This window comes from Epinephelus fuscoguttatus, linkage group LG19 (genome assembly GCF_011397635.1).
Source record: "Epinephelus fuscoguttatus linkage group LG19, E.fuscoguttatus.final_Chr_v1".
In the NCBI taxonomy this organism is placed as follows: Eukaryota; Metazoa; Chordata; class Actinopteri; order Perciformes; family Serranidae; genus Epinephelus; species Epinephelus fuscoguttatus.
In genome coordinates, this window is record NC_064770.1 from 35,385,750 (window position 1) to 35,405,073 (window position 19,324).

Sequence of the window (19,324 nt, forward strand, 5' to 3'; positions counted from 1 at the left end):
CGCCAACTGCAAAGGTTAGACGGACAGGAGGTGAGCAGAGATGAATGGATGATAAAAGAACAGATGACAGGAACTGGGGGAACATGAAAGGGGGAAAGAGTGAGTTCAGGAGCCAAAAAGAAAAACAAAACTGTGAGAAGAGTGTCAGTGACACATAATGAGACAGAGAGGAGCAGAGTGAAAGGGAGAGTCAGCAGGCGAGAGCTGCGCTCACTTACGCACAAAAGACACAAGTGTGTGTGTGTGTATGTGTGTGTGAGAGAGAGAGGAGGAGTGAGCAAGAGAGGGAGGAGTGAGTTGGAGAGGGAGGAGTGTGTGTGAGAGTGTGTGTGTGTGTGTTAGACATTGTCATCCAGTCCTGGCAGAGAACAGCAGCAGTAGCAGCAGCGCGAGCATCACCAGCGGACGGGATACAGACGCACTGAGGCGGCGAGGAAATAAGGGAATACACACTGATGAAGAGGCAACAACAAAAGGAGAGGATGGAATAAAAAAATTCTCCTTTCTCTTCCCACTTCTGTTTGGAGCATCCCACAAGCAGAGCACCAGTGAAAACACATACATATGATATATATATAAAATTCCTATACATATATATCAAATTATGCCTGTTTTCAAAGAAGCTGCAGCCGGACAAGGACTGAATTGACAGCAAAAAATCCATTGCATGAAAAAATTTGGGAGCTAATATGCAGCACTTGCTTTAAAACTGTTGCATATTAATGCTTTGAGGGTTTTTTTTGTCAATTTTTTGCTCAAAAGGGGGAAAAAAGGACAAAAAAATACATTGATGCAAATGGAAAAAAAGACAAGTGAGCTGAAAGAGCTGCTGCTGCAGACAGTCCTATATTTCCAAGGGGGCTTCTTTTGAAAACAGGATTTTTTCTTTTTCTTTTTTTGATCTGCCCTCATTGCCACACGCCTGTGTGGCTGTCGCATCTCCACTTGTCTCTGTCGTCCGAATGGGCTGGGGGAGTATTATTCCGGTGAGGCTTGCACACTGAACACTGAAAGTGCAGAGGGCAGTCCGCGGGCTCTCTGACCCCACGCTGATATTTCCTCAGCGACGACAGACCCGTGCAGCCCGGCTCGGGCTGAGAGGAGAGGGTGAGGTGAGTTGTGAGAGGAGAGAAAGAAGGCAAAAATATCAAAGAGAGGATAGAAGGAGATTAAGATCAGGGTGTAAAGACAATCAAAACCTGAGCAAAGGAAGGAGAGACAAAAGCATCAAAGCCACGATCAGTTATGTGGGACACTCCACTCTGGTCAAGTCATCCCAGCATCTCTTTTTACAGCTTCTCTTGGATGCAGCAACACTAAGACATTCAGAGATCCAGTATCACAACATCAGCCCCCCCTCCCCTCTCTCTTTCCTCTCCCCTTAGCACTTGTAGGGCAGGACTGAGCGGGCTGACAGACAGAGCACCCAGCTGGTGTCCTGGGTCTGTTAGAGACCCTGGGATCCACGGAGAGGAGGGGTTCCAGTGGAGTGTGCACAGAGCAACAGCAGCAGCAGCAGCAGCAGCAACAGGAGCCCCGCGCACGCCGAGAACAAAGAGCCACTGGACTCCTTGTGTGTGTCACTTAAAAGCTACAGACTGACACTGACAGAGCACTCTCACCAGGGGGATTTGAGCTGTGTGTGTGTGAGTGTGTGTGTGAGTGTGTGCGTGCGTGCGTGAGTGTGTGTGTGAGTGTGCGTGAGGGAAAACACGCCTCAGGTGCAGGAGCTTTTGGACTGTAATCATCAAAGGATTTCAGCTTGACGAGAGCCTGGAGTAATGTTTTAAAGAATATCGCACAGCTGCTGTTACCTGTTGGGCTGGAAGTAGGAATCCTACACAATCCTTCCAAAATAAAAGCTCAGTGTTTAAGTCACAAAGACTGGATCTACACACCTCAAGAAAGGAAGTCACGTTCAGCAAAGTGGAGCAAGGTGGCAGCGAAAAGATGCCCACCACAAAAATAAAAAAGCTTCTTTTGAACAGTGACACTGAGAGCAGGAGGATGATAGATGCAAGTTAAAGATCTGAGAGGGAGAAGTGGAGGCGACTCCAGGGGAAAGCACTGCACTCTGGTCAGAGTTTTTCCAGGACATCACAACTGATCTGACTCCAGCGTTGAGCATTAGAGTTGTTATCCACTCAGGAATATGAGTCCGTCTCTGAAGTGAGAAGCCTTTCATGTGGGAGCCCGTGACTATCTTCCAGTTTGAGAGGAATCTGCCTTCTTTTTTTTCCCTGCGAGCGCCGTCAGGAACCAAGAGTTCTCACTTTTCACGGATTATTCATCCCATCAGCAGGGGAGCTTATTGCAGGAAATGCCAGAGGCAAGTTCATTCGTAGGTAACACGCCCTCCTAAACTAGATTCCCTCCAAGCCACTGGATTTGGATTTGTCTACAGCCGCCTCTGCTGTCTGCTGATGATATATGGCTTTGTGAGAGGTGACACTTCCTAAATTTTGGAATATTTATCTGCTCTGATAAACACACACACAGTAAACTGCCAGGGATGTGTCTGTGCGTGTGAGTGCCTGCTCACGAGGGACTCATTCACTCCTGTTGAAATGTGAGATTGATTTCTTTCACTCACTTGTTCCTCGGCCCCTTGATGACAATTTAACCTTCTGTAACGGCGTGCAGTAATAACTCCCACAACGCTAAGTGAATGCTCTTTATTTTTCATCCAGGCATGCATATATAGGCTGACCGCACTCTATTTATCAAAGCTGTTATCTCAATGATTTCTAATACCTCAGAGATTCATTCAGTGACTGCAACTTAAAGCTCTGGACAAAGAGGATACTCAGCTCTCTATTTCTTTGTTGCTTTTAAACCTAGGAGCTTTACTATCATTTAAAATTACACATCAGCACTGAGCCACCACAACATACTGGAGTAAGTCCAAGATGGCCACCTCCGTGCACCCACTTTTGGTTAGCTTGTCGCTGGCCATCCTCCTGAGTTTGACCTCTCTGGGCGGACTGAACTCCTGGCCGTCAGGTCAGGCTTTAGCCCAGGTGTCTCCCAACAACCAGACAATGCAGCCTTCTATGGTACCAGAGGCCGCACTGGCAACACCCACGCCAGACGTGGAGGACAAAACAGCTCCAACTAGCGGTAACCGTTGCTGGGGTTACTATGATGTCATGGGTCAGTGGGACCCGCCCTTTAACTGTAACGCAGGTATCTACCTGTTCTGTTGCGGCTCCTGCTTCTACCGCTTCTGCTGTCAGTTCAAAATCCACAGTTTGGACCAGACTTCGTGTTCCAACTATGACACGCCCGTCTGGGCAAACACCGGGCGGCCGGCAGCACCCGTCACGGAGGTCCAGGAGGAGCCGGACAAGGATCGGACCCACATGATCGTGTATATTATCTGTGGAGTGGTGGCCATCATGGTGTTGGTTGGGATTTTCACCAAGCTCGGGCTGGAGAAGAGTCAGGGAGGACAGACGGACATGACCAACTCCAGGTATGGATGGGTGGATGGATGGATGGATGAGAGAAAGAGTCTTTGTTGCCTAAGAGCTTACTTGGCTCATTTAACGATATATAGCAGAAGCTTTCCAGTTAATGTCTGTTTCTATACGTTTCTTTAAAATCTTTGAAAATCATATTTTTAGAACAACAGATAACTTACTTCACTATATTTTTCAGCTTTACATTTCAGACCAACTCATAAACTTTTGGGAAGATTGGGTAGAATAAAGACTTGCAAAATGCGAAGGGCCTTTTTGGGCGCTCATGGCTCAGGTAGTATGGGAGTTGGATGAGTTCTTCGAGGGCTTGGATTGGCAGGAAGATAAAGAGTTGAAGGTGTAATTTTTAGTGTATAAAAACTTCGGAGTGGAAGGTAGAAGGCAAAAATCATCCAATCACAGAGCTTAACATTTTGTTACGTGTGCCGCTAATGGCTGGTGAGAGCTAAAGACTGCGGTGTGGAGCTGACGAATACGGAGCTCTGCAGCTTTTGTGAATTAACTTTAGGGCTCTGGATAAATTTTTAGATGAATTCAGCTACTGTGGAGTTGCCCATTCTCACCTGTAGCACACAACAGGAGATTGTCCAGGTCAGAAGCTTTCTCATGTAGTGGAAATATTGCATTTGGTTGAGGCGAGGGGTGGCGCTAGGGTGGAGTTTGCAGGAGGCAGGACATGATACAAAAAATACACTGTGGAAATCGTTGTGTTTTGTTTACATAGCTGGTTCATAATTTGATCGTGACCAACAGAGTCTTAAATGACAATTCTGGCGACAACCCTTACCGACAGATGTTCCTGAACCCTATCATCTCTCCAGTTTGATATTTTCATGGTGTCTTTGTGTAAATCATCCTTCTTCTTCACCCTCTGATGTTTGTAGTCTTCCTGTTTCGCGCAGTCGCATAATAAAAATGTCATAAATGTACCAACTCGCTCGCTGGAAATTCTCTGGAAAATGACCCTCTCTATTTGCACATGGGCTTAATCTGACATTACAGACGTTTTACTGGTGAGCTGGCAGTTCTCTCACCACCCCTCAGTTTCAATTGACTTTTCCCATCTATCTAATTGTATAATATCCATCCAAAATAATCTGGTGTGTAAGGAAGCCCTGAAATCTATAGATATTTAAAGATTCTGCTCCAATTGCCTTATAAATAAACTATTCCCTAATAATATAATTAAATTAACAGTATAGGTCTTTGTCACTGTGACATCCCCCAACATCACAGAGAAGCGATCCAGCTCCAGGTGTAAAGTCATTTTTGAGCACATCTTTTGAACCTCATCCCAAAATGCAGATACAATAAGACAAAACTAAAACAGATGGACTGTTGACTCAGGCTCTGAACCACAAAACTGGCATTCATCTGACTCTCTCTAATACCCCATATATTAGCATTTTTCTAGAAGCCAGGTTTTATATATCAAACTAAAAACCATGGTATAGTTTCCATGGCATAGGGAAGTCTATCCTGTAACCCATTTTTGATAAGAACTGTATGGAATATTTCCCAAGGACCGGTATCTTCAATAAAAATTCTAAACGTCTTGGTACATCTTCCTGTTTTGCAACCATCTTTGATTTTTTTTCCAGCTGGCTGGCAAACTGAAGGTCACCAGCTGGCTCTATGTGCTACTTTACCTGACTGTCTTTGCTCCCGGCGGCACATAGGTCACATGATCACAGCCTCCTGGTGCAAATTACCACAGTATGACAGGATTAGTTTTACTCATTCATTCTTTAATTTTCCGTAACTGCTTATCCTTATAGCGGTTGCGGGGGGGGCTGGAGCCTATCCCAGCTGACATCGGGCGAGAGGCAGGGTTCACCCTGGACAGGTCACCAGACTATCACAGGGCTGACACATAGAGACAGACAACCATTCACACTCACAGACAATTTAGAGTCACCAGTTAACCTGCATGTCTTTGGACTGTGGGAGGAAGCTGGAGCACCTGGAGGAAACCCACGCTGACATGGGAGAACAGGTCTTGCTGTGAGGCAACAGTACTAACCACTGCACCACCATGCAGTTTAAAACTAATGTTAAAAGATGGCTGAAAGACAGTCAGTCATGTTGTGTGATAATGCCTCTAACGTTGTTTATGCACTGTCCTACAGGTGTGTGTACTTACTGATGTTACGTGGAATATATATTGTTACATGTGCAGCATGTCCATGCCTTGGAACAACAGATGAAATGTTTGCTACATCTGGTGCAATATCACAGACTGTCCCGGTTTTAAATAAACCAGTAAATGAAATGAATTACGTGGATTAAATACCAATTCTAGTGCTTTACTTTTCGTAGGCATAAGTACGACCAGTGCATGAGAACAGCCTCAACACTGTCAGTTGCATACAAAGCGGATAGAAGAAATCCGAAATTATCAAAAAATCTTATCTGCATATTCAGTCGTATCACAGCAGTGTTCATGCATGTGCGCGATCGTGTGCGAGTGTAAATGCCTGCATGTGTGAATGCTGGGCTTGTGTGTCTGTCTGCGAATTTCTGTATGTGTGAGAGGGTCACCAGCTGGGTAATGAATCAAGTGCCTGAATCACAGAGAGGTGATAATGGGTGTGATGTCTGTACGCAACCATGAGGGAGCGACGGACATAGTGATGGAGAAGGAGACGGAGAGAGTGAGGAGCAGATGGAGGTCAGGCAGCAGGATGGAGACTCCAGAGGAGAGATGTCAGGGGACAGTTAGGGAGGAGTCTGGGGGGGATTACAGTGCAGTTGTGTTGTGTTTTCTCTGTATCGGTGTAGCCGTTTCACATTGATGGCTGATTGATTGCTGTGACACAACTATGACTGTGGCAATGTGCGGCCTCCAGTGAACAATGAGAAGAGAGAGGGTGGTTTTTGGAAGGGTGGAATATTGAGCGGATCTGACTGGAGTGCTGCCAACGGCTAATTCTAGTGCAGAGAACAGGGGTGTGTGTTTTTGTTGTGTGTGTGTGTGTGTGTGTGTGTGTGAGGGGGAGGGAGAGGAAGAGAGGTAGACAGTGTGTGTGCTGGGTGTGACTGGCCAGCCTATCGGGTGTTAAGAGTCAGGCCATGGGGGCTCCTTTAAAATCCTGTCATTACCGGATCTCCTCTCAACCTTCCAGGGGAGGATGAGGATGAGGAGGAGGTGGAGGAAGAAGAGGATAGCGGTGGACATCAGCACTCATTAGTGTTAGACTGCGCTGAGCCACCCAGAACACAATGAAAGCTGGCAGCTCTTGGCACATTTTCTCCCCTGAATCAAACAATTATGTGTGAAGCTTTATACTTGAGTCAAGGGGTCGTTTGGGAGATGTTTCTGAAATCTGGTTGGCCGCCTGCGCCACATGCAGGTCAGACTGTCAAAGGAAATTCAGCTTTTGTCTTGAAGTTTCTCAGAAGTGACATGTGTATGCCTCCAATCAGCAGGACAGATGTTGGCAAGCGTCCATCCCGCTGAAGCGTCCTGGAGCAAGACACTGAAACTCTGCTCGCTTGACCGTTCACTTTGACCTTCCTCGATGGAATCAGTCCCACCCTCACCGAGTGGAAATAAGAAGAATAGAGTAAGAGAAGTGATCTTTAAAGGGGACAGTTCACCACAAAAGCAGAAATAGATATTTTTCCTCTAATCTGTAGTGCTTCTTTTCAGTCTAGATTGTTTTTGAGTTGCAGAGTGTTGGAGATATCAGCCGCAGTGGACATAGCTTGTGGTGCTCAAATCGTCAAAAAAATTACATCTGAAAAACTCAACAGCAATGTCTCTTTGCAGAAATCACGACCCGGTTACTCAAGATAATCCACAGACCTTGTTGTGAGCAGTTTCATGTAGGAACTATTTTCTTTTGAAGCATGCATCTACTCCTGGATCAGACAGCACGAGATGTGAACGTTAACGGCGTCCTCCTTGGCTGAGCTGTAACGTTGGCTAGCTCAGTGGTGCTAGGTGAGCGAGCAGTAGATGCACGCTTCCTTCTGTGAATTCTGGAGAACAATTTTATTTGAACAATCAAAGCAATATATTTGTCTCCAGTTTTACCGCTGTTTGCAATTAAGAAATGACCCACAGTCTTCTGATTGCTTGAACAACTTTATTGTCAGACCAACGCGTGTTGGCTGGTAGCCTTCATCAGGGTCACCATAACACACGTTACAAAGCACAGTTAAATAAGATGGGTATGGATCAAAACATTTTAAAAGGTTAAAACAATAAAAGACAACCAATCATATTTATACACATGCATTTCAGCCAATGGGGCATGTTGTCATGTGGCTTCATGTCAATTATAAACCTGCAGAGGGGAGCCAAGGGGACATGTGTGACTAGGAGGCAGTACTTGAGCTCAGAGGAAGACTTAACCTAAAGCGAGAGCAAGTGGCCCCACAGTCTGGATGAAAACCTGGGGTTCAGTGTTGACCGAGGCCTGGATGATACCATTTTCTGAGACAGAGAGCTTGCACATGTATCGATATAGAAGATTTCCTATTAACGCAGTATGCACACCAACATTTACAAACATTTGGCTGGAAGGTTCAAGAAGCAGTCTCGTTCCTTCATTATCGGCCACATTAAGGGCCAATCCCAATTCTCTTCCCTTAACCTTACCCCTTGGTTTCAAGTGCACTTGCCAGATAGATTCCCCTCAACGATGAAAGGGGTAGTGTTGAGGGTTAGGGAATTTTACCTACGAATTGGGACGCCACTTCATGCAAATTAGCGTAACAGACGTGTTCACCTATGTCGCGCGTAAAGTCAATGTAGGCTTCTTGCACGGAGAACTCTGTAGATATTCATGTCGGCTACATTGTGAATTAGCCATTTTCAAGCATTCATATTCTAACTCAACGAACATAACACATGCCAACATATTTTGGAATTTTTGCTTGCTTATTTGCGAAAATAGTACTTACAATTGTGCGATGGCTTTCTCATGGAGGCTGCCATCTTCCTGGAAAACACACCTGGCTGGATAGTTTCACAATGCAACCTGGGAAATTCAATCTTCCCCTCAGTTGAGATGGGTTCGCAAGTATGCATCACACGGCCCTTCAAGTTAAGTGGTGATTTTAAGGGCTGAAAGCACTTCCCTAAAGTTTGGGACACCCTAGCCCTTCGCAGGAATGCACAGAAACTAGGGCAAGGGCCAATTTTGAGGGGAAGTGTGAGTATTGGGATGGAACCTTAGGGCTCTAGTTTCGCAGACCGGGCGAGGCGGGGGCGCAGCACACCTGCGCTTCGCCAACTGGGTGTGGCCAGGTGGATTTTGCAAGTTTGGCACACCGTGCGCCTGGCGCAGCTACTCCTCTTACCCACCTCCGTCCCTCCTACCTGCGCAAGTTGGAAAGAGGGAGGAGAGAAGTTGTGGAGTGGGTTTTACACACATCACACCAATCAAATGAGCCCCTCTCCTCGCCCTTAAATGCGCCGCACGAAGGCGTAATGAGAGTTTACTCAATTCGCCATGGCAGAAGAGAGCAGCAGCGTCAGACGGCCAAACTTCTCCCAGGAGGAAACTGATGTTTTGGTCCGGGAGGTCTGCTCGCAGTGTCCAAATATACGGAACTGCGAGCAGACCTCCACGGGCTGATGATGCAAAGGTAGCCTGGGAGGAGGTCACTACAATTGCAAATCAATGTTGCGTTTCTCTCGTGCGCGTGCGCTCTCTCTTTCTCTCTCGCAGTCTCACTCTGTTTCTTTTCTTTTGACTTTTCTAAGATGACAGATGCTGAATATATACTCCCTATCTGATGCTGTGGCTGTTTGTGGCTGAGAGGGATGTGAACTCATTAGTTTGCAGCTGTTTAATCAAATCAGGCTGGGTTTCCATTACGCGTGCCAAACATGCCAAATGGTGCCAATCCCCTTTGATCTGTCATCAGATGTGACGGGACAGTCGATATAGAGATACATTTATGTGCTGATTGCAGATAGTTGCATTGAATAGTGGTTTTGTGTCTATTTATTGCATTGTTAATGTGCCTGATATTCTGGAAACCTGCCTGTGAGGTTTTGGTGACGTGTGCACACTGTCCACCGGTCAGCCAAACTTCGGCTTACACCGTCTGCGCTCCCCCTGCGCTGACAGTAGACCTGGTTTCAGCTGGCGAGCTTTTAGCGCACCTTCGGTGAAGCCTTTTGGCACGAAACTGTCACTGCGCCAAGCTGGATCTGTCGACACCTCCCCCTGCTGCACCACCACACCCATCTCAGCGCAGTTTGGTCTGCCAAACTACCAAACTGAGCGTGCCTCGGGTTGCGCTGCTCGAAAGAGACGTCATTGTTGTGTGTTTAGGGAGATAAAAGCAAATGCATTCATTTTGTTTGCTTACGATTTTTGTGTCCTTGAGTTAAATTGTTCTTTGAGGATAATAATTTCTCTAAAAATATCATTTATGTGCTTGCAAAAAATATTTTTCTTTACTCTGAATGTCCCATTGCACACCAAGAAGTGTACTATTTTACTATAATGGTAGCTGGGGTGGATGGTTATTAAAGTATATGACTTTAAAGAGGCAACAGATACCAATATGTACAGTATCAGTGCAAACAACAGTAGACACAGTGGAATTATACCAATATGCACATGTAAACAGTCCCCATTCTAGAATAAACGCTACCGTATGGAAACGATGTGGCCGGTTGGAGCTCAAATTGAATGGGAAACAAAGTTCGGTGTTCACTTAGCTGGGCGTAACTTAGCTGGGCGATGTCCGTCAATAGCTGCCTCCATGAGAAGAGAACAGAAGGAAGGGAGGGGGGTATCACTGTCCGAGGGCTGCCGTAGAATGGCAACGAGGATGTCAGCCGACCAACACTCGCTACCCGCTCCCTGGTTGCGGCGATTTGCGATGCTGGCCAGCTAGGAATGAACTAGCAGCCAGTACAGTACAGTCCTCTCTCGGCTAGCTAACATTTAGCCGTGTTACTTACTGATCCATTAGAAAGAAAGCTAGCTGGACATGGGTTTTGAAGCCTCTTTGGTCACGGAGCTCCCTCCATCTCTTGAACACCTGACTGAGGTTTACTCTTGTTTTTCCTCTTCTTTTATCACTCTCCTTTTTGCTCTTCTTTGCCTCCTCACACACTTGTCACTTGTCTCCAAACTTTGTCCGTCTGCCATTGTGCTCGTGACTCAACTATCTCATGCCCAGCTCCTCATAAGGACCAGCTCCAGTCCTGACCAATTTCGCAATACATGATGCATTTCCTGCCGTAAAGCAGATTTTTTTCCCCGCAAAATTTCAGCACTGGTGGCGGAAGCTTATTGCACAGCCACTAAGTAACCTATGTAAAGGCCGATAGTCTGATTTTACTGTGGCCAGTACCCTGTGCAACCCACATTATTTTCATAATGATATATTTAGGAAAAGATGCTATCTATTGCCTCTTTAACTCTCATCCTGTCAATAGTCCCTTACCCTGACCCTAGTCTGAGTGGGTGGAAGTTCACTGCAGAGATCAGCCTCTCATTGGGCGGAATGAGCCACCCGCTGAAGTCCCGCCCTACCACCTCTGGTTGCAGTTTTCAACACGTCCTTTACTAACTTTTGCGGTGTTTGATCTTGCAAGGATGCAGCCATTTTTCTGCCATGGTTCGCGTAGGTGATAATTTTGTGGGCGTGTTACACCAAAACCTGTTTCCCCCCCGGCAATATTTTTGCAAGCACACCATTGCTGTGGCACCGCCCAGAACGATTGTGATTGGTTGAAAGAAATACAAGCAGCCGGGGCGTTTTTTTTCCTCCAATCTTAAAGTGAGAGTCGGCCCAGCCAGACCTTTCTTTTCTTGAGAAAGGTCTGGTGAGCAAGACTACCCTGACCTTTACCTGACCAGACCTTAACCATACTGAAACAGCAGATTAGATTTGTCATTTCAGTACTGCTTGAAGGTAGCAGCTTTGAGGTACTTGTACTTTACCTGAGTTTTTCAATTTCATACCACTAAGGTCAAGATTTTAATTACAAAACATATGAGATTTTAAAATGCGATACATTAAGCAAAGCCTTCAACAGTATTTAAATTAGCTCCATCTTGACTATCTAAAATATTGAAATGCTGTTTGCTCAGTCATGAATCAGTAATACTAATCCAATATTATAATACAACACACCTGCAGGGATCATTCTGCTGCAGTTTATGTTTAATGCTCAACACTTTGCTGATAAAGGCTTTGTATTCTTGAATGCAGAACTTTCAGCTGTGAAGGAGTGCTGTTACATTATGGTATGGCCCCTTTAACTTAAATAAAGGAACTCTATATTTATTGTCGCACTGAATTTTGGCATCAGGACTTGTTGCATGTTGGATTAAATGGTTTAAACTTCCTCAGTGTTCCCATGGCTTAGTCCCAAGACAGTGTCTCTTACTTGTAGGAAAGGATATGAAAAGGGTCAGTGACGACCATAAAGGAAATGAGACTGTGAGAAATAAAACGAGAGATGGCAGAGGGTGATGCTGGGGGAACAGAGACAATGAGGACAGAGCTGACCACCAGAACTCAGTGTTAAAGGAGCCCATTAAAGGACAGTCCGCTGGAGCACGGGGGAGGGAGGGATGGAAGGAGGAGGGGAGAAAGTTACACAAGAGAGGAGGAGGTGCTGATGAGTGAAGGGCTTAGCTGTTGTAATTCTGCTGATTTGCCATTGAGAGCTGTGGATGGCTGGTTAGCTTTGTTGCCAGGCTGCATGGATAATCATCGTCTGAGCGAGTCTTTCAAAACTTGCTTTAAAGACATTTTCACTCTTGAGGGCTTTTTTAAAACCTTTGGACGACTCTCGACTTCTGTTAGGACGGAGCTGGGCTGGTGTTGTTTAAACTGCCGGGGTGTCGACGGGTTCATTTGTATTGGGAACTCTATTTCAAAGTGCTTGGAGGGGTTTTCTGAGCAGTTGTTGGAAGATTTCATCCTGGTCACTGCTTACAGAAAATGTGTACTGTGGGTCTGGAGAAAAACAGGTCTCCCTGAGATACTGTGGGGAAGATATTGTGCGGGTGGTATTCAGATGGAGTAGACTAGCAGTGAGAAATGTGTATTCATGCCTGGTAGGTCACATTTGTTCAGCCAGAATGTCAGACCACAACATTGTATGCGTTGAGAATTATGCAGCAACACTATTCAGTTTCTCTTAATTTTCTGTTAAGAGAAAAAATAAGAGAAGTCAACTCCAGATGCATCAAACCTTCTCAACCATCTAAATCTGCATTTACCCAGGTGTGCTGAATGAGCAGCCCCTTAACACTACATAAGGGCAAGTGCTCTGGCACATGCCCCAGAATTGGAGAGATGCTTCCCCCCTTACAAAGGCTGTAAGAAGATTACTTCAGCAGCAAACTTTAACAAAGTAAATGTTATTGACCATAGTGTCAATACTGGCGTTAAAGGAAAATCAAGAACCCAGCAATGGCGAAACATTTGCGATGTATCAGTTTTCAACCTTTTTTCTGATCCAGATGTTCAGGAGGTGTTTTACCAGGAGCGAAATTATCCAAAGAGGTCTCTTCCTCTCCAGCTGAAACACTGAAATACAACACGTTTCACGTTCCAAATCATGTTTCCGATGTTGTTTGACATGTCAGAGGAGGGCTTGTGGCCCATCACATGCACCTGTGCTCACCCTTTTCTCTGACAACTTAAAGGATAACTTCAGTATGTTTGAACCTGGGCCCTATTTCCCCATGTGTATGTGTGCGTATGATTCATAGGTACAACTCGTACTAAAATAGGTTCAGTATCGAGGGAGGCGGATGCAGCCAGCAGCCGTGAGACGAGCTAAAACGGTAACGGGGGCAAATGCGTCCCGTATAAGTTTGTACATTAAAAGTGCTTTTTTTCACCACTGACCGGTTCAGATCGCCAGTGTTATCTCTGTAAATAGCATACTAAACGTTTCCCTGACCCTTCACCTCCTCCTGGCTGTGACGTCATCTCGCGAGAGCTTTGCTTGTTGCCGGAAGAAAACAGAGGAGCCATGCTGAGCGCTGCTCAGAGTGGCGCTGGTTGTCCCGGAGTACAGCTGACAGTTTCACTGCAGCGATTGAAAACAATGGTTCGTATTTGTGCTTATCCGAATTGCAAGAACAGGATGTCGCGCAACACCCCGTACAGCTTTCATGGGCTGCCTTTGTCGGACGGCGAGATGCTGAAGTTGTGGCTAGTTGTGCTACAAATGGATGCTAACACTGTCCAGACACTGCGCCTTGCAGACTATCGGATCTGCAGCGCTCACTTCTCCCAGGATGACTACTGCCAGCCGAAGAAGAGAAGACATCCAATCCCGAAACACCTCTTCCTCAAGAAAACGGCTGTCCCACGAGTAGAGAGAGCTACAGACACAGTGGAGGTAATGTTATATAAACAATGTTCGAAATGCTTAGTATGCTATTTACAGAGATAGCACTGGTGATCTGAACCGGTCAGTGGCGAAAAAAAAGCACTTTTAATGCGCAAACTTATACGAGACGCATTTGCCCCCGTTACCGTTTTAGCTTGTTTCGCGGCTGCCGGCTGCATCCGCCTCCCTCAATACTGAACCAATTTTAAAACGAGTTGTACCTATGAATCATACGCACACATACACATGGGGAAATAGGGCCCAGGTTGAAAAATACCGAAGTTATCCTTTAAGATGCAGGGACCAGTTGCACAAATTACCTTAAATTAGGGCTTAGTTTTTTACACAGTTGCACAGAATCCAAAAACAAAAAAACTTAAGGTACCTCTGACTCTGTCTTAACTGTAACATGAATGAGTTCATGGTGATAAACGGAAAAAAACTAACAGAGCTTGAGAAGAGTGTTCTGTGACCAGGAGAAACCAGTGGAAACACTTTTGATTTTACACTTTAGATTTGACTGAATTAGTTTTCGTTTTGTAATTTCTTCCTACAATCGTTTTCTGTTTTCTGGTATTTGGGGATCAAATTTACTCTTTAGTTTGTGCTTTCTATGATTGTATTCCTCCAGAATCTTCTCCTCCTCTGACCAGTATGGTTCTTGTCTTCTTTTCTTCTGCCAATTTTTTACTGTCTAACAATAAGCCAACTTTGTGAGATGATAACAGGTGTCACAAGCGTGAGTCCAAAACTTTTACTGCTGTAAAATCTCTTTCAACAGAGTAAGTGAATTAATGTTTTTCCTTGCCTAAGGAAACTGTCTAAGGGATTCTGTGCATCTGTGTAAGTCAATTAAGTAAGTAAATTAAGCCTTAAGTGTCATATTTGAGGGGAAAACTCTCATGAAATTTTCTTTTTACCTAAGAGAAGAGCAAAAATAAGAAGATACTGATGAATCCAAGCTAACAAAATAGGAACAAATCGCGGATATGAGCAAAAATAAGAGGAAATTTGTTCGTATAACGCTTCCTGTATGAGACCCACTGTGTGATAAATGGAAGGGTAAGGGCTAAAGAGAAGGCAAATACTGTAATTGTTCATTTCATTTTTTGTTAATAAGGCTTAATTTCTGTGATTTATTACCATTGCATGTGATCAGGTTAAACACACATTTCAGAGGCTGTGCTTTGTACACAAAGTCAGTGCAAAGACATGAGTGGGAGCAAATAGACCAAACAAACAGAGCTGAAATTGTTTCATTAAAACAATTCCTACACTCAGCTCATGTTGTATGACTGAATGTCATGAACTTACTGAGGCAAACAGAAAAGAAGATGGTGGTAATGAAATACCACAAAAAAAGAGAAACAGAAACTTCTCGTGGAGCTGGCTGTGCGCTGCTCTGAATAAAATAACCATCAAACGACCTGAATAATTGCCTTAAATGTAAATGACCAAAAACCTACACTGAGTCTGAGACCCCGACCGTGAAATATGGTGTCATGATTCTGGATATTGCACCTGTGAGAGACAAACACACTCTGTGTTTCTGCTTAGACTGGATGAGCCCTGGTGAAATTGTTTTTCACATTTTTAAAATTCATTCTCAACCTGCATACATTTGACAGCGAGACACTGTGTCTCGCTGTGAGCGAGAAAGAGCAGTGGCTCCGTGTGTAAACATGTGTGTGTGTGTGAGTCTGGGGTGCACATGTGCGTGTGTTTGCGCCCTATGTGTGCACCCGTCGAATAAATTCAGCCACAAAGCTGTTAAGGTGGTAATGTGCCGAAACCCGGGGTCAGGCAATCACAACAGGCAGCGGTGCAATGATGTATAGCACAAAACACACGTGTGCACACACACACACACAAATCTCTCATTATAACTGTACCTCGCCCCCCTGACACCTCCCGCTGTGTCCCCTCCATTGCAAAGCTTCTCACCTCCCAAGCGGCTGTTTGTGTTTTTGTTTTGCTCTCCGTCTGTCTGCTGCTGCGTCTGTTGTGAGGAAACTGCTGCAAAGCAAAATTAAAAATGAATCATATCCTTTGATACGTGATTCAGCCGTGGGAATTAATATGCCGTATCAAGTTTTTTTTGTTTTTCTAATACATTAACGACAGCTCAGCTCATCAGATTATGGAGTGCAGCTTCACTGAAGGTGAAGAGGGGAAACAGAGGAAGGAGAAAGGAAGAGGACACAAACAAGGGCTTTTCAAGTACCTGCAAACAGGCTGATATTAAAACAAATGTTTAAAGCTGACATTCTGCATCACTGAGGCGAATGTGTAGTCATCAGCACATCTAACATGACGACAGGGTGCCAGAAAGCACAGAGCGGTGATGTCCTGTCCATACACACTGTGGCAGTGATAATCAGTGCCAGTGCAATTAAGGTGTTGGCCAATATGTATCTGGCACATCAACCTTTTTAGACTATAAAAAATATGCTTGTACCGCTTTACTCGAAACACAGCTACTGCTGCATCAATGAAAATACAACAATACTTAGAAGCCAACAACATAAATAATCTAAATGCCAGGTATGAATTAATGCCAGTGTCAGCAGGTTAAGCATTAAACGCTCACCGGCTGAATAGAGATAAATAATCTGTACTCCCACACACATTTAAACAAAATGCTACAAGTCAAAAGACCAACCAAGGAGAAGTATTCAGATCTGTACTGATGTAAAAGTACTAATGCCACACTGGGAAAATACTCTACTAAAGTAAAGGTCCTATTGAAAGCCCTGCCTATTGTATATATGTAGCTAGACTCACAAGTCAGTCTTTAGACGCTTTGCTTAACTAAAGACTGATGACTTTCTCCCTGATTTTGTGTTTAGATGGGCGGATACAATTTCAGAGTTTAAAAAAACTCCCTACGTTGCAGAACCAATAGTAAATCTGCAGGGCGGTCCTTCGGTAGCTCGCTGAACTCTTGTGCTTGTAAACATAATCCGACTAGAAACACGTGTAGCGGCACAAAATGGCTCAGCCGCGCTCGCAGAAAACGCCATCAAAGTTAGTGGATGTTTGTCGCGTTTGTGGCGACACATTCTCGCCGACTAAAAGAAAGAAACATAATCTTTTACAAGGCCATGACTCATCCGTTCGGCCAGACTGTAGAGGGAATCGCCTTGTTGTTTACAAATACTTCCAGGTAGAAAACCAGCAGAGCTTTTAGCTAACGTTATGTATATATATATATATATATATATATATATATATATATGTGTGTGTGTGTGTGTATATATATATATATGTGTACATATATATATATATATATATATATATAAATCACATTTTTCACATCACTGTATCACCCTTTAGGCTAATCTGATGTTTGTAAAGTCTATAAACACAATGACTGAACAAACATTAACATTTCTGTGTGCATGTTTTGTAATTATTAACATGGTTATCGTAGATTAGCTGGGCTAACCGTTAGCTGTTAAGTTAGCCGTTAGCGGTGTCTGTAATAACTCAGTAACTCAATAAACAATTTGGAAAAAAAATATCTTTTCCAGCGGATATCTTAGTTACAACATGATTGAGCTAGCAAAGCAGTTTTGTGTTGCTATGTGTGGTATTTATTCAGTTTTGGGAAATCACGATGTCTAGAAAGCGTCAGTGGCTGCAGCTGACAGGGACAGCTAACACTAGCAGCAAAGCTAACATCAGGACGTCATCTGTTAAAAGCCTCCCGTTGTCGGATACGACATGAAACTACTCCAGTTAGCTCAATCATGTTGTAACTAAGACATCCGCTGGAAAAAATATTTTCTTCACGGATGAACACACGTTTGATAAAACGGAGTTAAATCTCTCGGCATCCATTTTCAAGCTCTCTGTGTGTTTGTTTCCTTGCGGACAAGAAAAGAGGGAGCACACATTTCCGAGAAGGCGTGTCCTTTTCAAAAATACAAGAGGCGTTGCTTTGTTGCCAGCCGTTTTCGCTGGTGTGTTAAACACACTTTAGAAAGGAGTGTCCCCAGACTATCAGAAGGCGGAGATCTCTGATTGTCTGATGGCGAGACTAATATGTAAGTATTATCAGCTAATTTTACTTTAAGTATGAACAGTAAAAGTGTTTCCCTACAGTATTTTTGGATTAATATTCAGCTGCATTATGTATGTTGCTTTTTACTCCTATAGATGTTTAAGGCAACCCAGTCCCACTCCCAGCTCGTCAAATGCCGACGTGTGGTCAGTGGCCAGTAGGCGTCAGACACCAACACACACAGGTACCCTTTAGCGGTGGTATGAGATGCCATGTTAGGAGGCATTTATTGATACTCCAGGCACCTACTGTCATATAAGGAGCAAGAAAGTCTGCAAAGGTTTGGTCAAACAGACTCTGGACTTTAACCCAGGAGCTCACTGTTTATGTCCCGTGTGAAACTAAATCTAGTGATGACTTAAGCTCAGTTCAGACCAATGATTTGTGACGAGACGATCTGAAACAGGCAACTACTTGCAAAGTGCCGTTCTGCAACATTCTAGAAACCTGCCAGTTCACACCAATGCAACTAGATGAGGTGGTGTATCATCTCTATGCAACGACTCTCTGTACTTCTGTTCTGATTTGCAGCTTTTCAGGCTTATTTTGTGGCTGAATATAATTTGTAGCTTCTTAAAATCTGAATGAGGATAGTGACAGTGAGATACTGGCTACAGCTGCATTTGTAGTAGTGATGAAACGGTCAGCAACAAGCACCTGCTGCAACAAGTCTGCGGTCATTTGCAGTCATTTGACTTGACCAGTGGGCTTCACTACAAGCCACAGTTGAAACAAGTGATGTGCTGTAGCTCTTTAAAACCTACGGGAGCGCCATTTGCAACCAAATAAGATAGAGCAATAATTCTTTTGCATATAAAACTGGAGGAGTGACACTAACATATCGTGTATTCATCGTGTCCCAGAGTGCTGTTTCCTTGCACTGATGGATTTTTAGAAATAGAGTAAAAAGCGCACACAACAAAAACATTGTAATCCAGACCGTGGATATTCACAGCACTTCCTACGTTGGAATAAGCATCGTCATGTTTTTTGTAGTTTATTGCACTTTTTAGCAATTTATTTCCAAATATATTATTTGAATTTGGGATATAAGATCAATAACTACTCCAAAAATGGCACTACAGCCTGTAAAAATGTAACGATATGCTCTGGCGGACTTGTTCTGTGGTAGGTCACAAAGGGTTAAAGGAGCCGCCTGCAATCTGACCAGCTGCGTTGCAGGTGACACCATCAGCTGACTTGAGTCAAGCTCAAACTGGACAGTTCACAGAGCTGCAGCTTGTCTCTGCAACATTCTAAAATGTTTTGTCTCATCGAGAATCACTGGTCCGAAGTGGGCTTTAAGGCTACTTCACATTACGCGATTTTCACCCTGATTTTTTTCTGTCACTGGGAGTCTCGCCAACTGCGTTGCGACCTGTGTGTGCACACCACAAGACTTCTCCACCGAGCCCTCGCCGACAGAGCCCCAGATAATATGGT

General features: G+C 44.4%; 1 protein-coding gene across 2 annotated transcripts in view; it reads left to right on the top strand.

Moving 5' to 3' along the window:
• The first annotated feature begins 343 nt into the window (after positions 1 to 343).
• LOC125879103 (protein shisa-8) overlaps positions 344 to 19,324 on the top strand; it is a 185,487-nt gene continuing 166,506 nt past the window's right edge. For both annotated transcript variants that reach the window (XM_049560750.1, XM_049560751.1), the window contains exon 1: positions 344 to 3,475. In XM_049560750.1, coding sequence (XP_049416707.1) covers positions 2,910 to 3,475 — 566 coding nt within the window. In that variant the 5' untranslated portion in view covers positions 344 to 2,909. The remainder of the gene's footprint in view (positions 3,476 to 19,324) is intronic.